This window comes from Echeneis naucrates, chromosome 22, assembly GCF_900963305.1.
Source record: "Echeneis naucrates chromosome 22, fEcheNa1.1, whole genome shotgun sequence".
Lineage (NCBI taxonomy): Eukaryota > Metazoa > Chordata > Actinopteri > Carangiformes > Echeneidae > Echeneis > Echeneis naucrates.
The window spans coordinates 9,534,035-9,553,865 of record NC_042532.1 but is presented as its reverse complement, the minus strand read 5'-3'; the positions used below and the strand labels follow the sequence as shown (position 1 = coordinate 9,553,865).

At 39.4% G+C, this 19,831-nt stretch overlaps 1 protein-coding gene across 1 annotated transcript in view; it reads left to right on the top strand.

Moving 5' to 3' along the window:
- fsip1 (fibrous sheath interacting protein 1) overlaps positions 1-19,831 on the top strand; it is a 25,509-nt gene extending 5,678 nt beyond the window's left edge. The window contains exons 9-10 of the mRNA XM_029494315.1: positions 12,086-12,262; positions 19,724-19,831. Coding sequence (XP_029350175.1) covers positions 12,086-12,262; positions 19,724-19,831 — 285 coding nt within the window. The remainder of the gene's footprint in view (positions 1-12,085; positions 12,263-19,723) is intronic.

The following is a 19,831-nucleotide window of genomic DNA, read 5'->3' as shown; positions in this document are numbered from 1 at the left end:
GAATTGAATTTTTTGGCACACCCCTAGTTACACCCCAACAAGTAAGTGGGACTATTCATATGCAGATTCCCATAAGAAGACCATATTATAAAGTAAATATTTGTCAGACTGCTGTTTCATTTTAACATATTTAATTACCCATCATTCCCATACATTTCCAGAAACTATTTATTAAATATTTTCATGTAAAAATAGATAAAATATATATAGAAAAAGCTTCACCTGAAATCACGATGCTCACCCTTTACAAACACATTGTCTGAGTGATCTAAACATCACAACCACATCAGTAGAGATTTACCTTCACAGATATTTACAACAGTAAAGGTTTTCCAGGGTTTGGTCGCGGGGTTGGGCCTGCTCCTAGACGTGAGCTCATTGAGTTATCTCACAACCTTATCTAACAGCATTTTAAAGCCAGATGGCATGCTCAACATTTGTGTAGCCTGTCAGTGGAAAATGTCTGATGTGCCTGGAGTTCTAGAAACTTTAATAATGTTGTATTTTGAACCCTCGGTCCCATTTTGTACTCTCACTGCTGGCTGTAGACAAGGAAAAACTACAGCACTTGAATCCCTGTGCTGAAATAAGACATATTCAATACAATTGTCAATTACTCAGTCAATTGTCACATTTGTTTAATGCACATATATCAAAATCAGTAAATGGCTCAAAAATTTAGTATCAGCTCATAGACTGGAGAGGAATGTAGCTTCAAAATGAGTATATAAGTATATATCAAAGTAATATGCAAAGTTTTGTGCAGGAACCAAAGTCAACTTAGGAATTCATTTAGTTAAAATCAGTAGCCTTTTGATAATTGATCTTTAACCTATATCTTTTCATTATCTTAACCGCTTTTCTGTCCGGGCAATGCCTGGGTGCACCCTGGACGCCAATCTATCGCAGGGACCACATATAAAGACAATCAGTCATGTTTGCTCTGCTGAGGGGCACCATTGACTAACCACAATTCCATTTAAGCAATATTTCAACTAAAAATCATAGTATCATAGTATATCATATCATAGTACTTAGGGTATTTGGGGATTTTGGACTATTAGCTGCACAAAATAAACAATATGATGAGTAGCTTTGAGTATTTTTCACAAATTCCCAGATTGAATGAGTCCGAAGAAAAATATTGACAGATGAATCAATGAAACAAATTAGGATTTTACAAACAAGAGGACACACAGGGGAGTGTCAGCAAAGAAAATCAGTCTGAAAATTTGAGAGACTATGATTGAATCCATTGTCTGATGAAGACAGGCTAAAGCTCTAAAGCTGAGTTTACTACATGATTTCGGAGTAATCAATTCCTCTGAGAACCAGAAGTGATCAATAGAATAACAACAGGGAGTGCTTACATCAAGATGTGGCTCATTGCCTCTTGAAATTCCTAAATTTCATGATTGATAATATTCATACGAGTTGTAACGGCTGAATTTTTGCTATGGGTGAATTAAAAAAACTGTCATTCCTCAGGAATTGTGACCCTCACATTAAGTTTTAGTTTTTTTTAAGGCAATAATCCTTTGTGTAAGACATGTCCACACTTGATGTGGAGCTGACTTTTGGCCAACAGTACAAAACTGACATTACTGGACAGCTGGATGTGTTAGTTTGTGTAACCTACTTTCCTTCCCTTCACACCCTTTAATCAACTTGTCAGGTTTTGAAACGTAGTGAAGTCAAATTCCCCATTATCCATCCATTATCGGCTTTTCATTACTGCAGAGGCTTATAGGTATGCTTATATGAATGAAACAACTACACAAAACATCTTGCAAGTAACTGGTTACAAATAATTCATCCTTAGACTGCTCACAACAAAAAATTTAAAATTCACTGCACTAATAAATACCCTATGCTACATAAAAATGCAAAGATTGGAGAACACCATGCTTGTGGGGCTTGAAAAGTAGCTGTTTTTCTTAACCTGGCTTAATCCCTCAACACTGTTTTGTGATATATTAAAAATATACAGCACTTACAATAAATCTCTTTCAGAGCCAGCCATTCATTCCACACCAGGCACCATAAATCTTAAAGGTGGTCATAAAAGTAAATATGCTTTTGTTTTGTGGTTACCTTTCTTCTAGTGAGCAGCTTGCACCAGTCAGAGTTGCCTAACAGAAACCATTTGGACAGCGCTTTAAGAACCTGCTTGTTTGTCTGCTCATTCCAGAGCAGTCTGTCGTGTACACAAAAGAGATCATCCACTGAAACTCCTTTCTCCTGCAATAATAAAATCATGGCCTAGATATTTTGCACATCTGTCATTATCTCCTGCCTTTTGGCTACATCAGATAGCTCCTCTGTCACGTTTTACACAGAAGAGGGAGATATTTACGTCTCCCCAGTGAGCACTTGCTCCTCAAGGATCACTCAATGTTTCAGAAACGGTGACTTCAGAACCTGGCGATATCCTTGCCCTAATAAGTTGTGATTAATATGCTGAAGAAAAACAGCACCCTGTGCATTCCTATGCAGTCAGCCTAGTAGTAGTCTCTTGAGTGAGGTAAAGCCCACGAGGGCGGATGCAGTCTATGAGGCCTGGCAGCAGCCAGTAAAGTGCCACAGAGGAGAGTCAGCCCCCCGTCAGAACCTAATTACAGAGCCTGCGGAGGTGAAGCAATGCCAGCTCCAGAATAAGAACAGGGCTTCCTCTTTCATTTGGAGACATTAACACGTGCAGAGTGGCTTCCTTATACATGATGGTTGCTGTGCTCTACACCGAAAGAGCAATAGCCCATACAATACAGCTAATCTATTTGTTGTAATACATGTTTGTATAAAAACATATTTAAAGCATACTCTGTACTTTTTTTGATCTCTATAAGGACATGCAATGGCAGGTGGATGTTGACTGATAAGACCAAAAAGAAATCTGGCATCGTGCCATTAACCACAGAATTAGTGTTTCTGGAAGTGCAGAATAACTCATCACATAACAAAATGGTGAGTCATGGTGAAAGTTTTGATGGGAAAAAGGCTTGCTTTCCTTGCCTTTGGCTGTTCCTTGAAGATTTTGATGATAGGAAAAAGGTCAGGTAGCCACAAACCCTGCTTTAATGATTTGGATTGAATGGAATCAAAATACAACTTTAAAGCCTGTTTTACTTGGACACGTTTAATATTGCCTTCATGACAGCATTGGTTCTTGTGAATTTTTTGTCCTTCTCCTTTCTCAGCCTCCATCTGAAATAGCTTTTTATTAAAAACATCTGTTGGCACATAGGATTAATGTACAGTACACCCCTCCTACTGTACCACGGTGTGGTAATGCCTGCACCACCCACAGCTCGAAGCCACTAGAGGGAATGCTGTCATGAACATTAGCTGTCGTTGGGTGTTAGGCAGTGTAAGTGTTTGTATGTATGTTTCACAGATTAGAATTTTATATACCATCTAATGTGGCTTTTTTTGAAGTGTAGTAACAATTATTATTTATTTAATTATTCATTATGGTTTAAACGCACTGTCCTTCTGTATTTGATTTCATTAGATCCCTCCCTTAATGAGCAGGGCTCCAGCTTCTTGTGTTTTCACACAGTTACTCCAGCTGTGTTTGGTTGTGTATTGGCTGGCTTAATTTTGATGTAAGACTATGAGGTCACTTAGTCACACTGTGTGGTTGCTGATGAGCACCCATAATTTTAACTACAGCAAATGTTAAGTGAGAGAGCAGAAGTTTGGGCAGAAAACGCCCTTTTTGACCAACGCCATGCGGTCAGCAGACAGTTCACAAATTTATCTTATTTAGTACGGTCATATAATTTAACGTGCATGGAAAAAACCTCATGCCATGTTATATTCAGCTAAAACTCAGGTCAGTTCCTATTTTGCATCAGCAAATGTGGAGAAAGTTCACACATATGATACCGGTGGTGTATGTATAACCCCCTAACCCTCACCAGCACCGGAGAGTGAAAAAAGTAGTAGAACAATGTGTTTCTCCTTAACAAGCATGACAGCAGGAAGACAAAAAAAGACATTTTACCCTTTGTATTAAGGAAGAAACTGTCCTCTCTGGAATACCATGGCCATATCCTGACTGAAATGTTGAAAATTCATAACAGACACTCACCACATTTGCAGCCATCAGTGAATGAAAATGTTCTTGTTGTGTACTAGCATGAAGACGCTGTCGTTTATCCATTTAGATGGTGTGATATCTTTGACACCTATGTGGTTTACATATTTTTCTGATGGACTGCAGCAGGGTGGGAACTGAGATGTCAGGTTTTTCATGTGGCATGCTTGTTTTGTTTTTTTTCACAAGATTAACTTGGCTAAAAAGAATAAACTCCACACCCTTCCCCACCCTATAATTCCCATGAGACCCAGTTTATTGTCTTCTTATAAACGCCTCTCCCACTGGTGTTATCCACAGCAGCAGTTCAGTCAAGTGGTTTCAAAGGTTTTTCCCTTGTCGTGGTTCACATCTAACTTTTGACTGTTCCACTCATTATGACACCCAAAGTGGATAATTTTGTCTCAAAATCATCTGTTAACAATAACCATCCTTAAAAAAGTTTGCCAATCTTTTGTTTCCATGGCCCAAGTTAAATAACAGTAAAGTACTGTATAACATTATCACGACCCACTATTCTTTACATTTCAATACACAGACAGAACATGCAAAATTTAGCTGAAATAATTAGATATTTTGAGAAATATCTGCGAAGTAAACCACCATGAAGTCACCATTTTTTTTGTAAAATGCTGCTTTGAAGCCTCAAGTTTGCAAGTTGGCTGTCATTGTTGTTTTGTTTTGGTTTCGTTGTTCTGAAACCAAAACAAAGCATACTTGGATGAGGAGATGAGTAGGGGTGAATAGTGGACTGACCTACTTGACCTGCCTCTACTCTATCATGAGCACCTGGTCTGTCAGCCATGGGGTAGCCACGCCTATCTTATCTTAATGGGACCATAATATAATAATGATAGTCATATTGTATTGTTTAGAAAAAAGTTACTGAAGCTGAAAGTCATGTGAGAAGAAGAGGTAATTTCCCACAGGCTTAAAAAAAAATAAATAAAAAAAAATAAAATAAAATAAAATAAAAAATCAACCAATAAATCAGATGATCATCAGATGAAATTCAGATTTAAATTTAGCTCAGCACAAATGCCGGAATTTCCTAACCTGGCTGTCTATGGATAACAAAATTATAGCGTGTCTGACTAATGTTGACCTTGTGGGGGATATTGACAAAGAGTACAAAAACTATAAAAAACCACTCACAGCTGGCTTACTATTCTTTGAAACATCGCACTGACACTTGTGACAGTCCTACATTTTCTCTATAATTGTAGAAAAAATACCACAAACTTGAGCAACAGTAAAATGTAGGTTATGTGTTGTACTTTGCTATACACCCTTAACTAGGGACAAGGAGAGCCAAAAGATGTTTGGATTTTTTTCCCCATCCAGATGCTTTTGATAAACATTTAGCACGGTCTGTTTCCTAAGATCTTAGTTCAAATGCATTTTGTTTCTGTCATTGTTTGGCAAACACTTAAATTACCCTATATTAGAAAAAAGAATGGAGTGATCATGGGTGGAGATGATCCAATGAATGTCTTTTAAAATAGTGCAGTGTGGAGTATTTACAATGGTAAAAAAATATTTTTTTTTCACACTTTGATTGCTCTTTGGATGCTACCAAAGATAGTGAGGAAACACAGGTGGAATAGATATTTTAGTCCGATCTCACATTAAACATACTTTTTGTTTGAAGGGTGCAGCAGGAGGTTTTGATTTGTGCAACTGTGATTGCTCCAGACCACCCTCAATTTTGAAAAAAAAAAAAAAAAATCACAAGTATAAAGTCCAGATGACCCACAAGTGAATCTTCTAATACTTCAGGAATGTTCAGCAATCACCAAGTCATCCAACGAGGGATTCAAAATACTGAGTATAAACATAACCTCTGGACAGAAAGAAAACAACTTGAATGCAAACAAATATCAAATCTTGGACATTGTTAAGATGGTTGTATACAAACCCTGACATTGTCTCTTATGGAGCAGTAGAGATAGATAGTTCAAGGGTTCATGCACAATAGATGGGAAGAAAAAAGAAGAAGAAAAGGAGTGCAAGGCAAATGGCAAAAGGCAAACTAACATTTTTGCATTAGCTTGCTTATGGAAGTGTTTGCATCCAGTTAGGTATATCAGCTGTATTACAACACCTTTTTTCCAGAATTTGGAAAGTTATAATTTAATTCGGAAAAATATCCCTCTCAGATGGAAAGAAAGAAAAAAGAGAGAGTCAAGAGACCTTCAGCAATAGCTTCCGAACAGTTTACTCCTGAGATCTCACAGGGAGAGCTCGTGGCAAGGCATGTGGACAGGCCTTGGCAGGTAGCCTGGATCCACGTGGCACAGCAACAACTCCTACTATACTTGTGATTTGTAGACAGACCAGGAGAGAGAAAATAGAGAAATGCATTAACAAAGTCAGCATGTCCGGCTGTCTTTGATAACAACAACTATGTCCCTTGGCAATGTGTTGCCAAAGGTCATTAACAAGTTCTATTGTCCTTAAACACTACATTTTCCCGTCAAATGGAGTCAATGTGTACATAAGTAGTCCATCAGTAAATAGTTAATGGACTCAATAATCAAGTTCATATTTGTTACCAATGTGAGGTAAGGGGTGTGTCTGGTTTAGGAACCTTTTTGATATTCATGGCCAGGAGCCTGAGGTGTTGCTAAGGTAAGGGGTGTGTCTGGTTTAGGAACCTTTTTGCAGGTGATGTGGGGTTTTTTTCTTCTTTTTTTTTTTTGGCTTTATTGAAATGCGGTCTCCAGTACACACTGGGATGGTTTGAAACTGAGTGTGAAGTGGCCAGGGTGAGAGTCAGCCCAAGTCTGAGGTCATGGTTCCCAGCCGGAAAGCAGTGGCCTGCTCCCTCTCGTTTGGAGGTGAGTTGCTGCCCCAAGTAAACAAGTTCAAGTATCTTGGGTTCTTGTTCCTGGGTAATGGTAAGATTGGGGCCAGCAATAATGCTGGTCAGCTGGTCAACCATGATGTTGCAATGCTCTGGATAGTGACTAAAAAGGATGAGATCCTGGATACAAGTGACTGAAGGCGGTTTCCGGTGTAAAGTGGTTGGACTCAGCCTCGGTGGTAGAGTGAAGAACTAACGTAGGGAGCTCAGAGCTCATTTATGGAGAGTAGAGTTCATGTCCCTTCACGGTGAAGGAAGCCCGCTGAGGTGGTTTGGACATCAGATTTGGATGCCTCTTAGGCACCTTTCTTTCAAAGTTCTCCAGACAAGAGAAGACAACCTGGTTTGGGAATACTTTAGGATCTCTCTGGAGGGTCTGGAAATCAGTCCTGAGGTAAAGGACTGCTTAGGCTGCTGCCACCATGACACAACCATCATTATAAAATGGATGCAAAATAACATGCGACCTATCGTCAACCTAATCATTTTTGTTACTTTCCCAGCCTTTTGATGACTGAGCAACTTAATGTGACTAACAGGCATTGTTCATTTAACCAAAAGCCCCCAGAGTCAGGTCAACAAGCCTTTTTGCGGCTAAAGTTTGGCATGCTAAACAAAGTACAGTTTGAAATGTGGGGTAGTGTCCACGAAGTCTTTTTCAAGGAAAACCTAATTAAGCCATTACTTTTTCAGGCTTTATTTTCCTACCTATGGTATGTGGCTCTTCTACCTATTTTTGATTTTGCTTAGTTTAATAAGGTTTGAATAGCTTTGTTGAATAGATCATATGTCATATGTACAAATTAGTTTGTTTGGATTGTGCAGTAGCTTTTATTCATTTTACTGCTGACACGTGTTTGGATTGGCAGCCTCAAAACACGCTGTCCCTATTTTGCTTGTCTTCAGTGTGTGAACAAAGCCATCAAGATATTTTTATGGTTCTTGGTCGGGTTTCAAACAGACCTAAACACCTAATGGAAGGAGAAACTGGAAGCAAGCGGTGTCTTGGTACGCCTGTGTTTAGAAAGAAAATTTTGCAGCACGTTGAAAGAAATACAGAAACATGATGGTGAACTTATTCATCTTGTTTCTTTGCTGTTTATGAAATGTTTCTGAGAATGTGTCTACATGAGAAAATCCAGCTGTTATATTTTGTGAACTGCACCGCAGATAGAACCCACAGTGAAGCAAAGATGAAGCTCCTGGCTACGGCTCTCTACACTGTCTAATATGATTTGTGTGATACGATAATATGTTCCTTTAATGGCACCATTAAGCTATAGCCCACTCACTATTGCTTGAGTGTAAGGCAATCAAATTATGTTTTAAATTAATTTGAAGTGAAAGGTTTTGCATAACTTAATTCCTGCTATTTTTCCTATTTTGTCACTTTGGACAACAGCAGATCGTCCGTCAGCTCTTCACACTCAAATACCATGACAACCTTTAAATGGAATGCGTTGCCTCTATTTTAAAACATTAAATTGATATCAATAATCACATAATGAATGTGAAAGGAGTGATTTACATACGTTCTCTGGGGGTCATACACATTGGAGATTATACAAAAGACTGATTTGTTTATGGAAATTGGCAGGTCTTTTATTTCTAGCTTCACGCTGTGGGAAAGCGAAATGTGAACCATAAGGTAAAACAAGGACAGCGTCTCTGAAGTAATCGTATCATGCATGAACGACCGTGTTACAATAGGAGCTTTTCTTTTGGACCCCAGAGGAGAGACTGACATGGAAAACCGGCAGAACTTGGTGCCAGGAGACTTTAATGTGGTGGAGATGGGGAACGGCTGAGGGGAGAAGGATGGTGACTGGAGGATCTGGGCGGTGAGGGTGCTGGCAGGGTCCAGGAGACGGAGTATGTGAACTGGAGACAGGGAATGTGACAGATGTTTTATTTCAAGTTCACCCTCTTGAGTTGAAGATGCCACGGGTAATACATTGCGTTGACAATGCTGTTTCGTTCATGATACTAAGATCACACAAAATCAAGGTCTGGTTTTAATATTTTCTCCCCAGATATTCTTAACATGGAAATATATTTGAAATTTTTTAAAATATGTTTGTCATAAAGAAAGCCCCTGTGACTCAGATAAGCGATTTGATTATTGTTCAACAGTTTGCCAGGTGCTTATTCTGAGGAGAGCCTGTTACCTTTGTTTGGCTAATGTCCTTTGCCCTACTCTGTTTGGACGTCACTTAGTCTGACCTCCTATTGAGTCAAAGCTATCACACATTCCAGAAGAAGAAGCAGAATTGCCATAATGTTTTGGAACAACCACTGGCGTCTGTTGAGGTCAAGAAACATTATTTCTTCAATCCTCTCCAAGAAGTGAATCATTACTGCAATTTGACTGGCATCAGAGCAAAGACTAATAGTATGCTGTTTGGCTTTCCATTGTCTTGGAAAATTGAACCAAAGTTGTTGCAGTGATTTATTATTATTGCTTAATCAATTATATATTTTAAAAAACTGTGAACAAAGTGGTGCAAATAAGATGTTATTGGTGGTTTATGAAAGAGACAATGACCCCTATATAAAACATATTTAACACTTCAAATCTCACTTGACTCATTTGACAAAGAACTATATATTCACTTATTCAGGTTCATGACAAAATAAAAGCTGTTGAACTTGCACTACCTCCCTTTAGAACTAGAAAAAAAAACCTGATGATATGAATATATGACTATATAAAACTAAACTATATTTTAGTTTTGCTTCTTTCTTTTGTTTTCAGAAGCACAAGCACAAGCAATGCATACCTATGCCAGCCATCCTGGCAACATTTCATTCCAGATTGAAAAGGCTCAGCAAGTATAAGATAGCTCAACTTGAAATGCTGTACAGACAATCAAGTTACCCAGAGAGATATCACTGACAGCTGCTTGGTGATGATCCAACTGGGCTCATCATCTAATTCATGTCACTGGTTTATGACCACATACCTGGAAAGCTAATAGTATTTCCGTTAACCTTTGTTCTTTGTGTTTAGTTCTCCAACCAAATATTAACATGTTTGCAGTTGTCTATGTTAGCATATTTTTACACCAATGTCAACATATTACTTCCTCTGAAACTGTTGAAACTGCCCAATCTCACAATGCCAGAGCAGGTGAGAAAAAGGATCATGAGATCTGTCCCTCTAACTGGATCAGCACCCAAATTTAACATCCAATAAAATTCCATCAAGTATGACGGAAATTGGTTTTCTAGTTTTGGTGAAATCCTGTTGACAAATGAAGGAAAATAAATTGCATACATGTCAATTTATATTAAACTCACACTTTATCATGAATAAAGCTTGCAGATGATTTTAAAGTTTGGAGTTTATAGTTGCACCAAAGTAGGGCAACTTTCGTTTCCAAATTAAATAAACTGTTTCTCCCGAAGATTTGGGCTTTTTTGGAAACATGCATTTAGTGGTGTGAGGACGGTGGTAAAGCTAGACTTTAATTTTTATTTTTCCCGGTTGGAATGCTGTGTTTCTCACTCTGGTGCATGACAGGAGTCTGATCCCATCATGATCCTGACTTTTGTAGTCTGGATGAGGGAGTCTTAACAGAAAGGCTCTTGTAACGACCACTTAAAAGAGGCTTCATATAGAAGCTGTCATTATTTCCCTATAGGGAGAAAGAGGGCACTGTTAGGTGAGGCCACACACACTTGAGAGGGTCTTGTTTTTGCCGAAGTTAAATATTTAAGTCACACTTTTATCATAAAGTTTCCTAAAAACTTCTTACATGCAATATGTAACATTAGCTGAGCAGAAAAGTCTGTCTTGTTTGTTAACAAGGGTAAATATTAATTCTTTTTCTCAAGATCCTGCCTGAACTAACCGAAATCCCCTCCCACTGTGGGTTAAACTAAGATAACATCCTTGATCATCAATGTGTCATAGGAGATTTAGGAGCTGTGTTTCATAATTTTCGGTGGATCCCACTGTCCCCTGTAACCTACCATTTCAAGTCCCGACTGAGATGTCGACATTTTAAGAAATATCCATCAATTTCAATATTATTAGATCATACATACGCCTGCCTGGCATCCAAGCTAACCAACAGAGATGGAGATTTCAACCACATGGCGCTGGACTGACACTCCGAAACAGTCCTGCGGTTGGCAACTTCCTCTCAGACCCAACAATTTTTGGACTTAGCTGCTGTTTTTATAGAGTAGAAGTGTATTTTTAGAGGTCAAAAATTGACCCCACCACTGGTCATTCACTGCCTGGGTGTCTACTGGATGTATTTTCTCCAGACTTTCCATCCATTCTAAAGGATTAAATGGTGATTTGGGATTTACCAGTTTTACAAGATGTACCATGTTTCAGCACCTACTGCTCATCATATTGCATCAACAGAAGCTACTGTATTTCTTCTGTCTTTGGCTTTACATCTCAGGATCAGCAAAATACAATATGTGATAGAACTATTTCCTGTTTAAATATATGAGATAAACTTGACATCTTTATATTAGCCATTTGGTGTCCTCACTTTGGTTTGTTCTTTCTTTGTGCCTGAAGCCAAGCGTAAAACCAAAAAAAAAAAACAAAAAACCTATGGGCAGCAGCACAGGCCTCTCACTTATCAGCTGCCTGTTCTCCAGGCTTGACTCTCCTATTTCCTCCTGACCCATTTTCAGAGTTTGCTTTGGATGCAGCTTGTGCTGCATTGAGTGAGCCCTTTACACGTGGATGCCATAAATGTAATTTATATTGGACCCCATTAAGACTGTAGTCGTGTTGCTCTAACTGAGGTTTTAAACGTTCTCACATCTTGTAATGAGTACCTGATTTTACTCTGCTATGTGATATATAAAAAAAAAAGAATGCACTATACTGCATTTTCATCTCAAGATGTTTAGGACATACCACAGTAATGACATTTTAATAGAGATAAACATACTACAATGTAAGAGTCCTGGCAGAATGTAAAACCTCTGCACAAATGAATTGTGATGATCTGTTTTATGGTTTTGATCTCTGTGTCCCAGTGACAGACCTTAAGCTGTGGGTGCAGCTTTAGAAATGCACTGAAACCCGTCCACATGTGAAATGTGTTGTTTGCTCCCTGTGAGAAGCAGTCATGTCTGCTGTGTATCAGGGCCATGGCGCGGAGGTTGGTTGGAAGTGCGATGGGGACCCAGAGCCAGGAGAAAAGGTCCTGCAGGACATAAAGGAGAGGAGAGGGCAGGAGAGGCGCCTTCAAGAGATCCAACAGCAGCTGGAGATCCTGGGCCAGAGCCAGGAGAGGACTGTGAGTTCAAAGCAGCTATGCTCATTCACACACACACACACACACACACACACTCACACTCACACAAGAGAAATGTTCTAAGAGCCTGTATATGTTGACACGCGCATGACAAATTATTACAAGCACACAGCTCCTTCACAGTCATCCACACAGGGGACAATTAAATCACATGCAATATTCACATCTCTGCTGACTCTTTTATTTCTCTCTTTTCCCCCATTTTTCTTTTCTTGCTTTGTATCACTACAGCATTTTTTTTGAATAATTTCATGCTTTTACTTGGTCTGAATGGAAAGATGCACCCGTACATCACTGATGGTTGTTTACTCCACTGATAGGTTTTTGTCCTCCAACGTATTTCATTACTTTTTTTGTCCACCCTCACACACAATGTTTCCAGGAAACCTTTGAACGCTGTCTGATTTTAGGAGCCACCTTAGACTTACAGCCTCAGAACTGTCACTCGTTCCCTAAACGCTGTCGCTAAAGATACAACACAAGAATGTTGCCGGGACAAAGGCGAATGGGCTTGATTTCTGCTTTGTCTGACATTTATGACTTTATATTTTATGTGCAAGGAAAGGAAAACATTAGAGATATATGCACTGATTTGACTTTTTCATTTGGCAAATGGGTGTTGTTTGTTTCACCACAGTGTTGCTGTTGATGCAGGACCAATTGAAATGTATTATCCAGCACATCTATTGTGTCACTAATGAGCCATGATGCGATGTATGCATGCCTAATTTAAACATAAAAGATGCCCCTTTTACTCACAGATAAGCAATAAAAAAATTACATGGCAGCCACTCCCTTACATCAAGCGAGGCACCATGCTCCACAACCCGAACCTATTTCTAGCCTAACTAGGCAGACACAAATGGATTTTTCACTAATTAAGCCAAGCTTCATTTGAGGGAACTGTTCTTTCATTATGATCACATGACATGAAAACCATCAGCCTCTTAACTTGTGGTACATAGACACCCTTTAGCTATGTGTTATTACATTATATTTATTGTTTGGAAATAACTGAACCTAGCCAGTGACAACAATGTAAATAGCACACTGACTGTATATTCAGAGTGCTCCAAAGCTTGTTTTGTAGTTAGAAAAGATTTATTTGTTCAGAATTTGTGTGGGATGGCACTGTTAAACAGTTTCACAGGTCCAGTACACTCGTAAAGTTGATTTGTATACCATCCGTAACTCAAGTGTCTTCTCACAGTCTTTTGGCACTTGAAGAGTGTTTACCAACCATACCAGGTTTGTGTGTAGTTGTGGATTGACAGTTTATTCTCTTCTGATAATAAACAAAACATCCGCTAATGTTTCACTCATGAAATGCTCTAATAAAATCAAAAACAAAGGATACTACAATCTAAACAGCAACATATTAAAATGTTGAGAAGAGGGCAAGAAAGAATTAAGTCAGTGATGTAAAACATGATGAAGGGTAAGGGATAGCCTCAAAGCCTTACCACGTTTCAAAACATTACAGTGTGCTGTGGAACCAGATATAATGCATAATCATGATTCAAAATCATGATTTAAAAAGCACACAAAAGAACAAGGGGAAAGCCAAAAAACAGGCATGAAGACAGACATTGGAACTCATAAAAGAAAAGTACAATATACATAAGGATAATATATAAAACACTGTAGACAAACAACAGAGTTTATAGTAGTTATTTTGAAAATCTGGCCCTCAAACATTTACAACAGTTGCAAGAAACGTGAGCCCAAGATGGAAAGAAATTTAATCCTGAGTTCCATAGAAGAAATCCGGTCCAAGAGGTTGACCATAAATTTGTTCTAGGGACATGTTTGAAATAAAAATGTTATCCTGAAGCAGCATACATCTTCAGTGTGCCAAAGTGGATAGCTATTGAGTGTATTCCCTCTGAAGGGAAGTATGCTGCTCTCTGTTTAGTCTACCCTGCTGCTGCTGGAGTGTAAGACATATTGTAAAGGTGGAAAATATCTCATATGTTGACGAAGTGACTCGGTTCCCTGCACTACATCAGTTTGACTAATTCCAGTGTGTGATGTTAAGAATTCAAATGTTTGTGTAGAGAGTTACCTGATTTACCTATTGAACAGATTTATCCAAACAAAAGTGATATTGCCATGGATTGATATTGAAACCAGTTATTTTGCGTATCATTCTTGCTCCTTTCCCACAATCCAAAATAGCTCAGACCCTCTAAAACTCACCTCTTTGCCAAAAAACTTGTTCCTTCAATTTTCTTGTTGCTATATTTGCTTGTCCATGGGTTGACCTTTCCTTCCCAAAGAAAGAAATGTTAAAGTTCGCTGTTAATCAGTAATAATACCCTTATTTAGAAATACAGGAAAGGCCATTGTTAAAATCTATGATACTAAGAGGTTAAAATGGTGCTAGGTTTCCTGCAACTTCACTTGGCTACATCCCTGCATCAACAGCAAAAGGGAGGACAGTCTCAACATTTACAGTAAAGCTGTATTTTTCTTTATTCAGGCCAACATCATCAATCACACTTTCTCTTGTCCACTCCATTCTTTCTTACATTAGACTTCTTAGAGAAGTTTCACAAAATTACTAATCATTATGTGTTTGCACTTTGTGACACTCTGATTTTAGGCTTTTTACACTCACCTTTTTACACCTGCTATTATTTGTTCATGATTTCAATAAAATGAGCATATAAAAGGAAAAAACGAGTACTGATAATATTTAAAAACGAACAAAAACAAAAAACAAACAGGAACTTGTGTTTATCATCGTAGGTGACAGCGGTGTTCAAGTGGTAAAGAGTCCCCAAACAGCCTGGGAGTACAGCAGTTTCCCAACTCTTTTCACCAGATCCAAGTTTTATTTACCAGACAAGAGGCACCAAAGTGCATGTGTAGGGTTCAGTGTGTAAAATAATGAGGTGAAACCAGGACACTGCTATTCAGCCAGCAATCAATGACTTCAACGTGAAAGTCCTCAATGTGCATTGAATATCTATGTCGTCTGCATTACCTGACATTTGCCACTTTGTTTTCTCTTCTCACCGTGATACCTTCACAATGATGTCACAGGTGTACTATAGCAGCATGCTGTTGCTGGCATGTTAGTCTTTGCATTTGAACGGGAGCACAAAGGGTGTAATGAATAGAATTCCACCCTGTTAGTGGCGAACTGGCCCCCGGCTCTGTGGCCGATAAAGCTGAGGTATGTGACCTTGGAAACTGAGCAGCCCATGCTTGGGGTAAACTGTCCCTGCACCCTGTATGTTCATGAGCCCACAGTGAGCTGCGCAGAGGTGGTGCTCCATCGCAGGGCGGATAGCTTCAGGCCCGGACAGCTCTGGCTTTGTCGGAACTACTGCTTGGAAACTGAAACTAGACGGTGACGAACAGCCTTCATCTTTCACCAAAGGTCAACGGTTCACCCACTCAGTTCTTGTTTGTTAGGGAGGAACTTGACTCCTGTGTCTGGGGGGCACACAACATATTGAACTCATTGTCATTTTGGTGGTGAATGATACTACAAGGACTAACAGTGAATACATCATAAAATGTTGCTAAACAGAGCAGTGACACAGGTTTTCCCTTACACTTACTTTCTTTGCACATGGGCCATGTGTTGCCAAATGCTGGACTGGGGTGGATGCAATACGCCTGCTGGGTCTGGATAGCAGGTGGGAGAGCTAGACAACAGAGCAGTATGAGCTGTCAACAACTAACAGACATACGACACATAGATATTAGGACTGATTTTACTATTTTTTGACTTATTAACTTAAGCGACGAAACATTAATCAAGGGCGAAGTACCTTGTAGCAGCTCTTGCTTAATGAAAGCAAGCTGATCTGCCCAAGTAAAAAGCTTTCTATATGACTCATAGATGTGAAGAATGAAATGATAAAAATCACATGTTGGCTTGATGAGCACAAACATCAAAGCCATTTTCTCACGGATGTTTTGTCATGACTATGAGTAAAGTTAATACTATGTTGACGCTCTTGTTATCAAACTTTTTTTACTTTTATTTGAAATGAAGGAAAGAGAAAATAGAAAATATGGGAGAAACATGTAACAAAGGAACAAATTGATTGTGAGTCAAACAGGGAATTTGCTGCTTCGGGCTGTATCCGTATGCATCTGCATTCGAACCACTTGGTCATCAGAACGATGGCCAACTGGTTAGATACTGATGCTTTTTAATAGAAAAGTGATGATTGTAGAAAAGACCATGTTTGTGCAGCAGATCTCTAATAAGTTCATATTGGGAATAAAGCACACAAGATGATGCAGTACTGTCTTTGTCACAGGCCTCATATTTTTCCCATTTGGAATTGTCTGTGTTCAGTTTGTCGATAGATTCTAGGCGGTTGTCTTTTTGTTGATTTGATTGTGTTTCAATCGGTATTTCTAGAGGCTTCTAGAAAGTGCATTCAGAAAGGTTGTATCATTAGCTCTGTATAGTCATTGTGGCAACGATACAAAATTGCATTAAAATGAAAATGCACTTTTAATACTTAAGTATTTTCTCATAATTTAGCTAAAGTAAAAATTTGACTGAGCACTTGTGTTGGCAATATATTCAAGCTGAGGCATCCGTACTTTCACTCAAGTAGTGGAGCAGAGTACCTGGTCCACCTTTGGCAGCTCGCACAGCTTCACAGTTCCTTTGACTGGGGACTGCTTAATTCTTTTTTCAAAAGCAAATGTTTTGTTTACACATTGTGGAATCAAAGCTTAACTCAACTGACTCAAGACAGCTGAAAAACATCAGTCTGGCGAGTTCTGTTAGATCATTTCCTTGTGGAGTCAGTCTGATAGTGACACTGTTTACACACTCCCAACCAGGCTCAATGCAGTTGATATCCCTTGCTGTATCGCTGATATCCCAGGGAGGGAGGGGTATTCAGCGGAACTATCTCAATCCAATTTCTCATGTTGTTTCTTTGGCCAGCTTTCCTCAGCTGTTTATTGAAATGACCCTGGCATCTGCAGCAAATGGAATGAGATAAGCTGAAATGGCTGTAACACATAATTTAAACTTTATCTGATGAGAGTAAAGAGTCATACACAGACACCCTTGGACCTCCTAGAACTTTTGTCAGTAAGAGATCCTCTTTCTTCTGTCCATGTATTTTTCTCTCCTATCTGTAGCTCGTAGCTCCCATCTCAAAGAGGGCTGGTGCTGGTTAAAGGCATTTCTGGCCATTCATACTCCTGCTGGTGGGACGCTTTTTTATTGCCCCCATTCATGAGCTCTCAAACACTCACATGACTATAATTGACTGCTGAATTCTTTGTGCCATATGTAGTTGCAGTAATGGTTCACTTATGTTTTTGCAAATTTACATTACAGTCACCATCTGAAGGAAGTGGTGCTTTTTGTGAACATTGTGTCAGCTATACCAAGTAAAACATGGAATAGCCATCAAAGGGAAGCTCAGTGTACCCAACATCACTTGAGGTTAAGCACACGGTGAGGCGCCCACCTATAGATAGCGGAAATGCTCCCACCCGCCTGAAAGTGAAGGTCAAGTGAACAAGTGAAGCGCCATATGTTGCTACATGCATGTCAAAGTACAAAAAGACAGAGTGTTGCAGGGGGCATCATCCTCGTGGCTGGAATGTGCCCATGGTGTCTGTGCAAGATGATATGCAGCGTTAAATAATCACAGGGGTCATAAAGGAGTAACACAGCCCAACATGCCATGACCTAAAGGGCGTCATTACATTTTGGGGGACTTTGAGCATGGACCTGATCGTCTGTGAGAGATGTCTATCAGCCTCTGAAATCTTTTGAAAAACTGGGGAGTTTCAGGGGGTGGTCTTGACAGACAAGGAGGACAGATGATCCAAGAGGAGTATTAGTTTGAGCTAGCTGGGCAGATGAGACACAGGAATGTGATTTCGTCTCTAGTGACTCAGTGGGATGTGAGGAAGAGAAGGAAACAAGCATGGGCATAATATCCTCTCTGCATCAGAACAGAGCGCCTGGAATGAGTCAGACTGAGGTGAAAGTCGAATTTTCCACATCTTCAGATCTGAACACAGGTTACAGGTTGGCTGCTGCATTGATCTCTGTATGAGTCACAACTTTTGAAACAATAGTTCAAGATGGTGGGAAATGCTTATCTACAAGAAATAATTACATGTTGAGATGCCACCAGATCTGTATGATAAGTGAAGAAGTTTGCCATAAAGTCTGTTAGCTAATAGCTGCCAAAAGCTCTAAGGTTGACTAGCATCTCTACAGCTCAGCAGATAACATGTTACACTGTGCCAGGTAAAACTTATACTGAAATGGCATTAATAAAGTGTATGCATTCTGGAAACATTCTTGGACTGTGGAAGGTACCTTGTAAAACTGGAGTTTGAACCCAGAACAATCTTGCTTTGTGGCATTAATACAAACCATTGCACCACTGTGCTGCCCAAGAGTAAAATATATAGCAGCTAAGTAGCCAGCCATTTCCCTCAGAAGCTACTGGAGAGTCATTAGATTTCCATTAAATGGCCATGTTGTCTCATGACTGGCAGATTTGTAAAAAATAATAATTAGGAAAAATCTATTAAACCTTTAAGAATGTGGCTCAGGGACAGAATTAGTGGATGAGGCGACCCCTACTTTAAATCCAGGAACTTTTTATTTGATGTGAAATGGCTCATAGAAACATCAGTCTACGTGCTGAGAGAATGAAGACAATGATTACTATTCAACTAAGAGATTAATGAGGTGGCTTAACTGGACATGTTTGGGCTCGAGTCATGAAAGGCAATGCGTTGATATGATTGGAACAAATTGGCTGTTGAGTTGCAGCTGTTTAAATAAAGTGCAGGATTCTCACACCAAGACAGGGCAACTGTCTGTGAGCACACACAGATAGGTAAATGAATCATGTCTGACCTTATTATTAGGATTTAAAAGTTTACGCAGCCAAATAATTTGAAATCCAAAATTACATTTGCAGTTACCAAACAGCAGATCGCTCACAGATATTACATTCATTTCAAATGTCGCAACTATCTTTTATCCACATAACCTAGTCTGTGAAGGCTGGCTTTCATCCCTGAACTCCCATGCCGTCCCAAGAAGACTGCCTGCAAAGAGTCAGACTTATCAGTGGAAAAACAACATTTGTATCCAACTGGAAGGGTTTTTTTCCCCGAGCTGTTTCAATGAAGCACAGGGGATGAACACAGCAGTGTAGTTATTATGAACTGCCACTGTTATCATAGGTCATGCATTAATGTGACATGTCCAGATTTGCCAGAAGTGAACTTTCGGTCCAGTGAGGAATATTTGTGGTGGAACACATCCAGGGAGGATGTTTGGAAGATAGCAGCCGTTCAGCAAAAATTTTGCTGTCATCACTCCTATAATAATAAGCCCATGTGACCTTGACACCAGTAGAGTTCCGATGCAATTAAATTAGCGCAGCCAAACGCATTCTCAGCTTTTAAAATCATGCATACATAATGTCTGTTTTTCGGCAGGATGAGTCTCCGGGCCTCACAGAGGAGCAGTTGCTTTGCCTGCTGGATGAATGTGAGCTGACGGAAAGCTGGAGCCAGGACGCACAAATGACTGACACGACACCATGA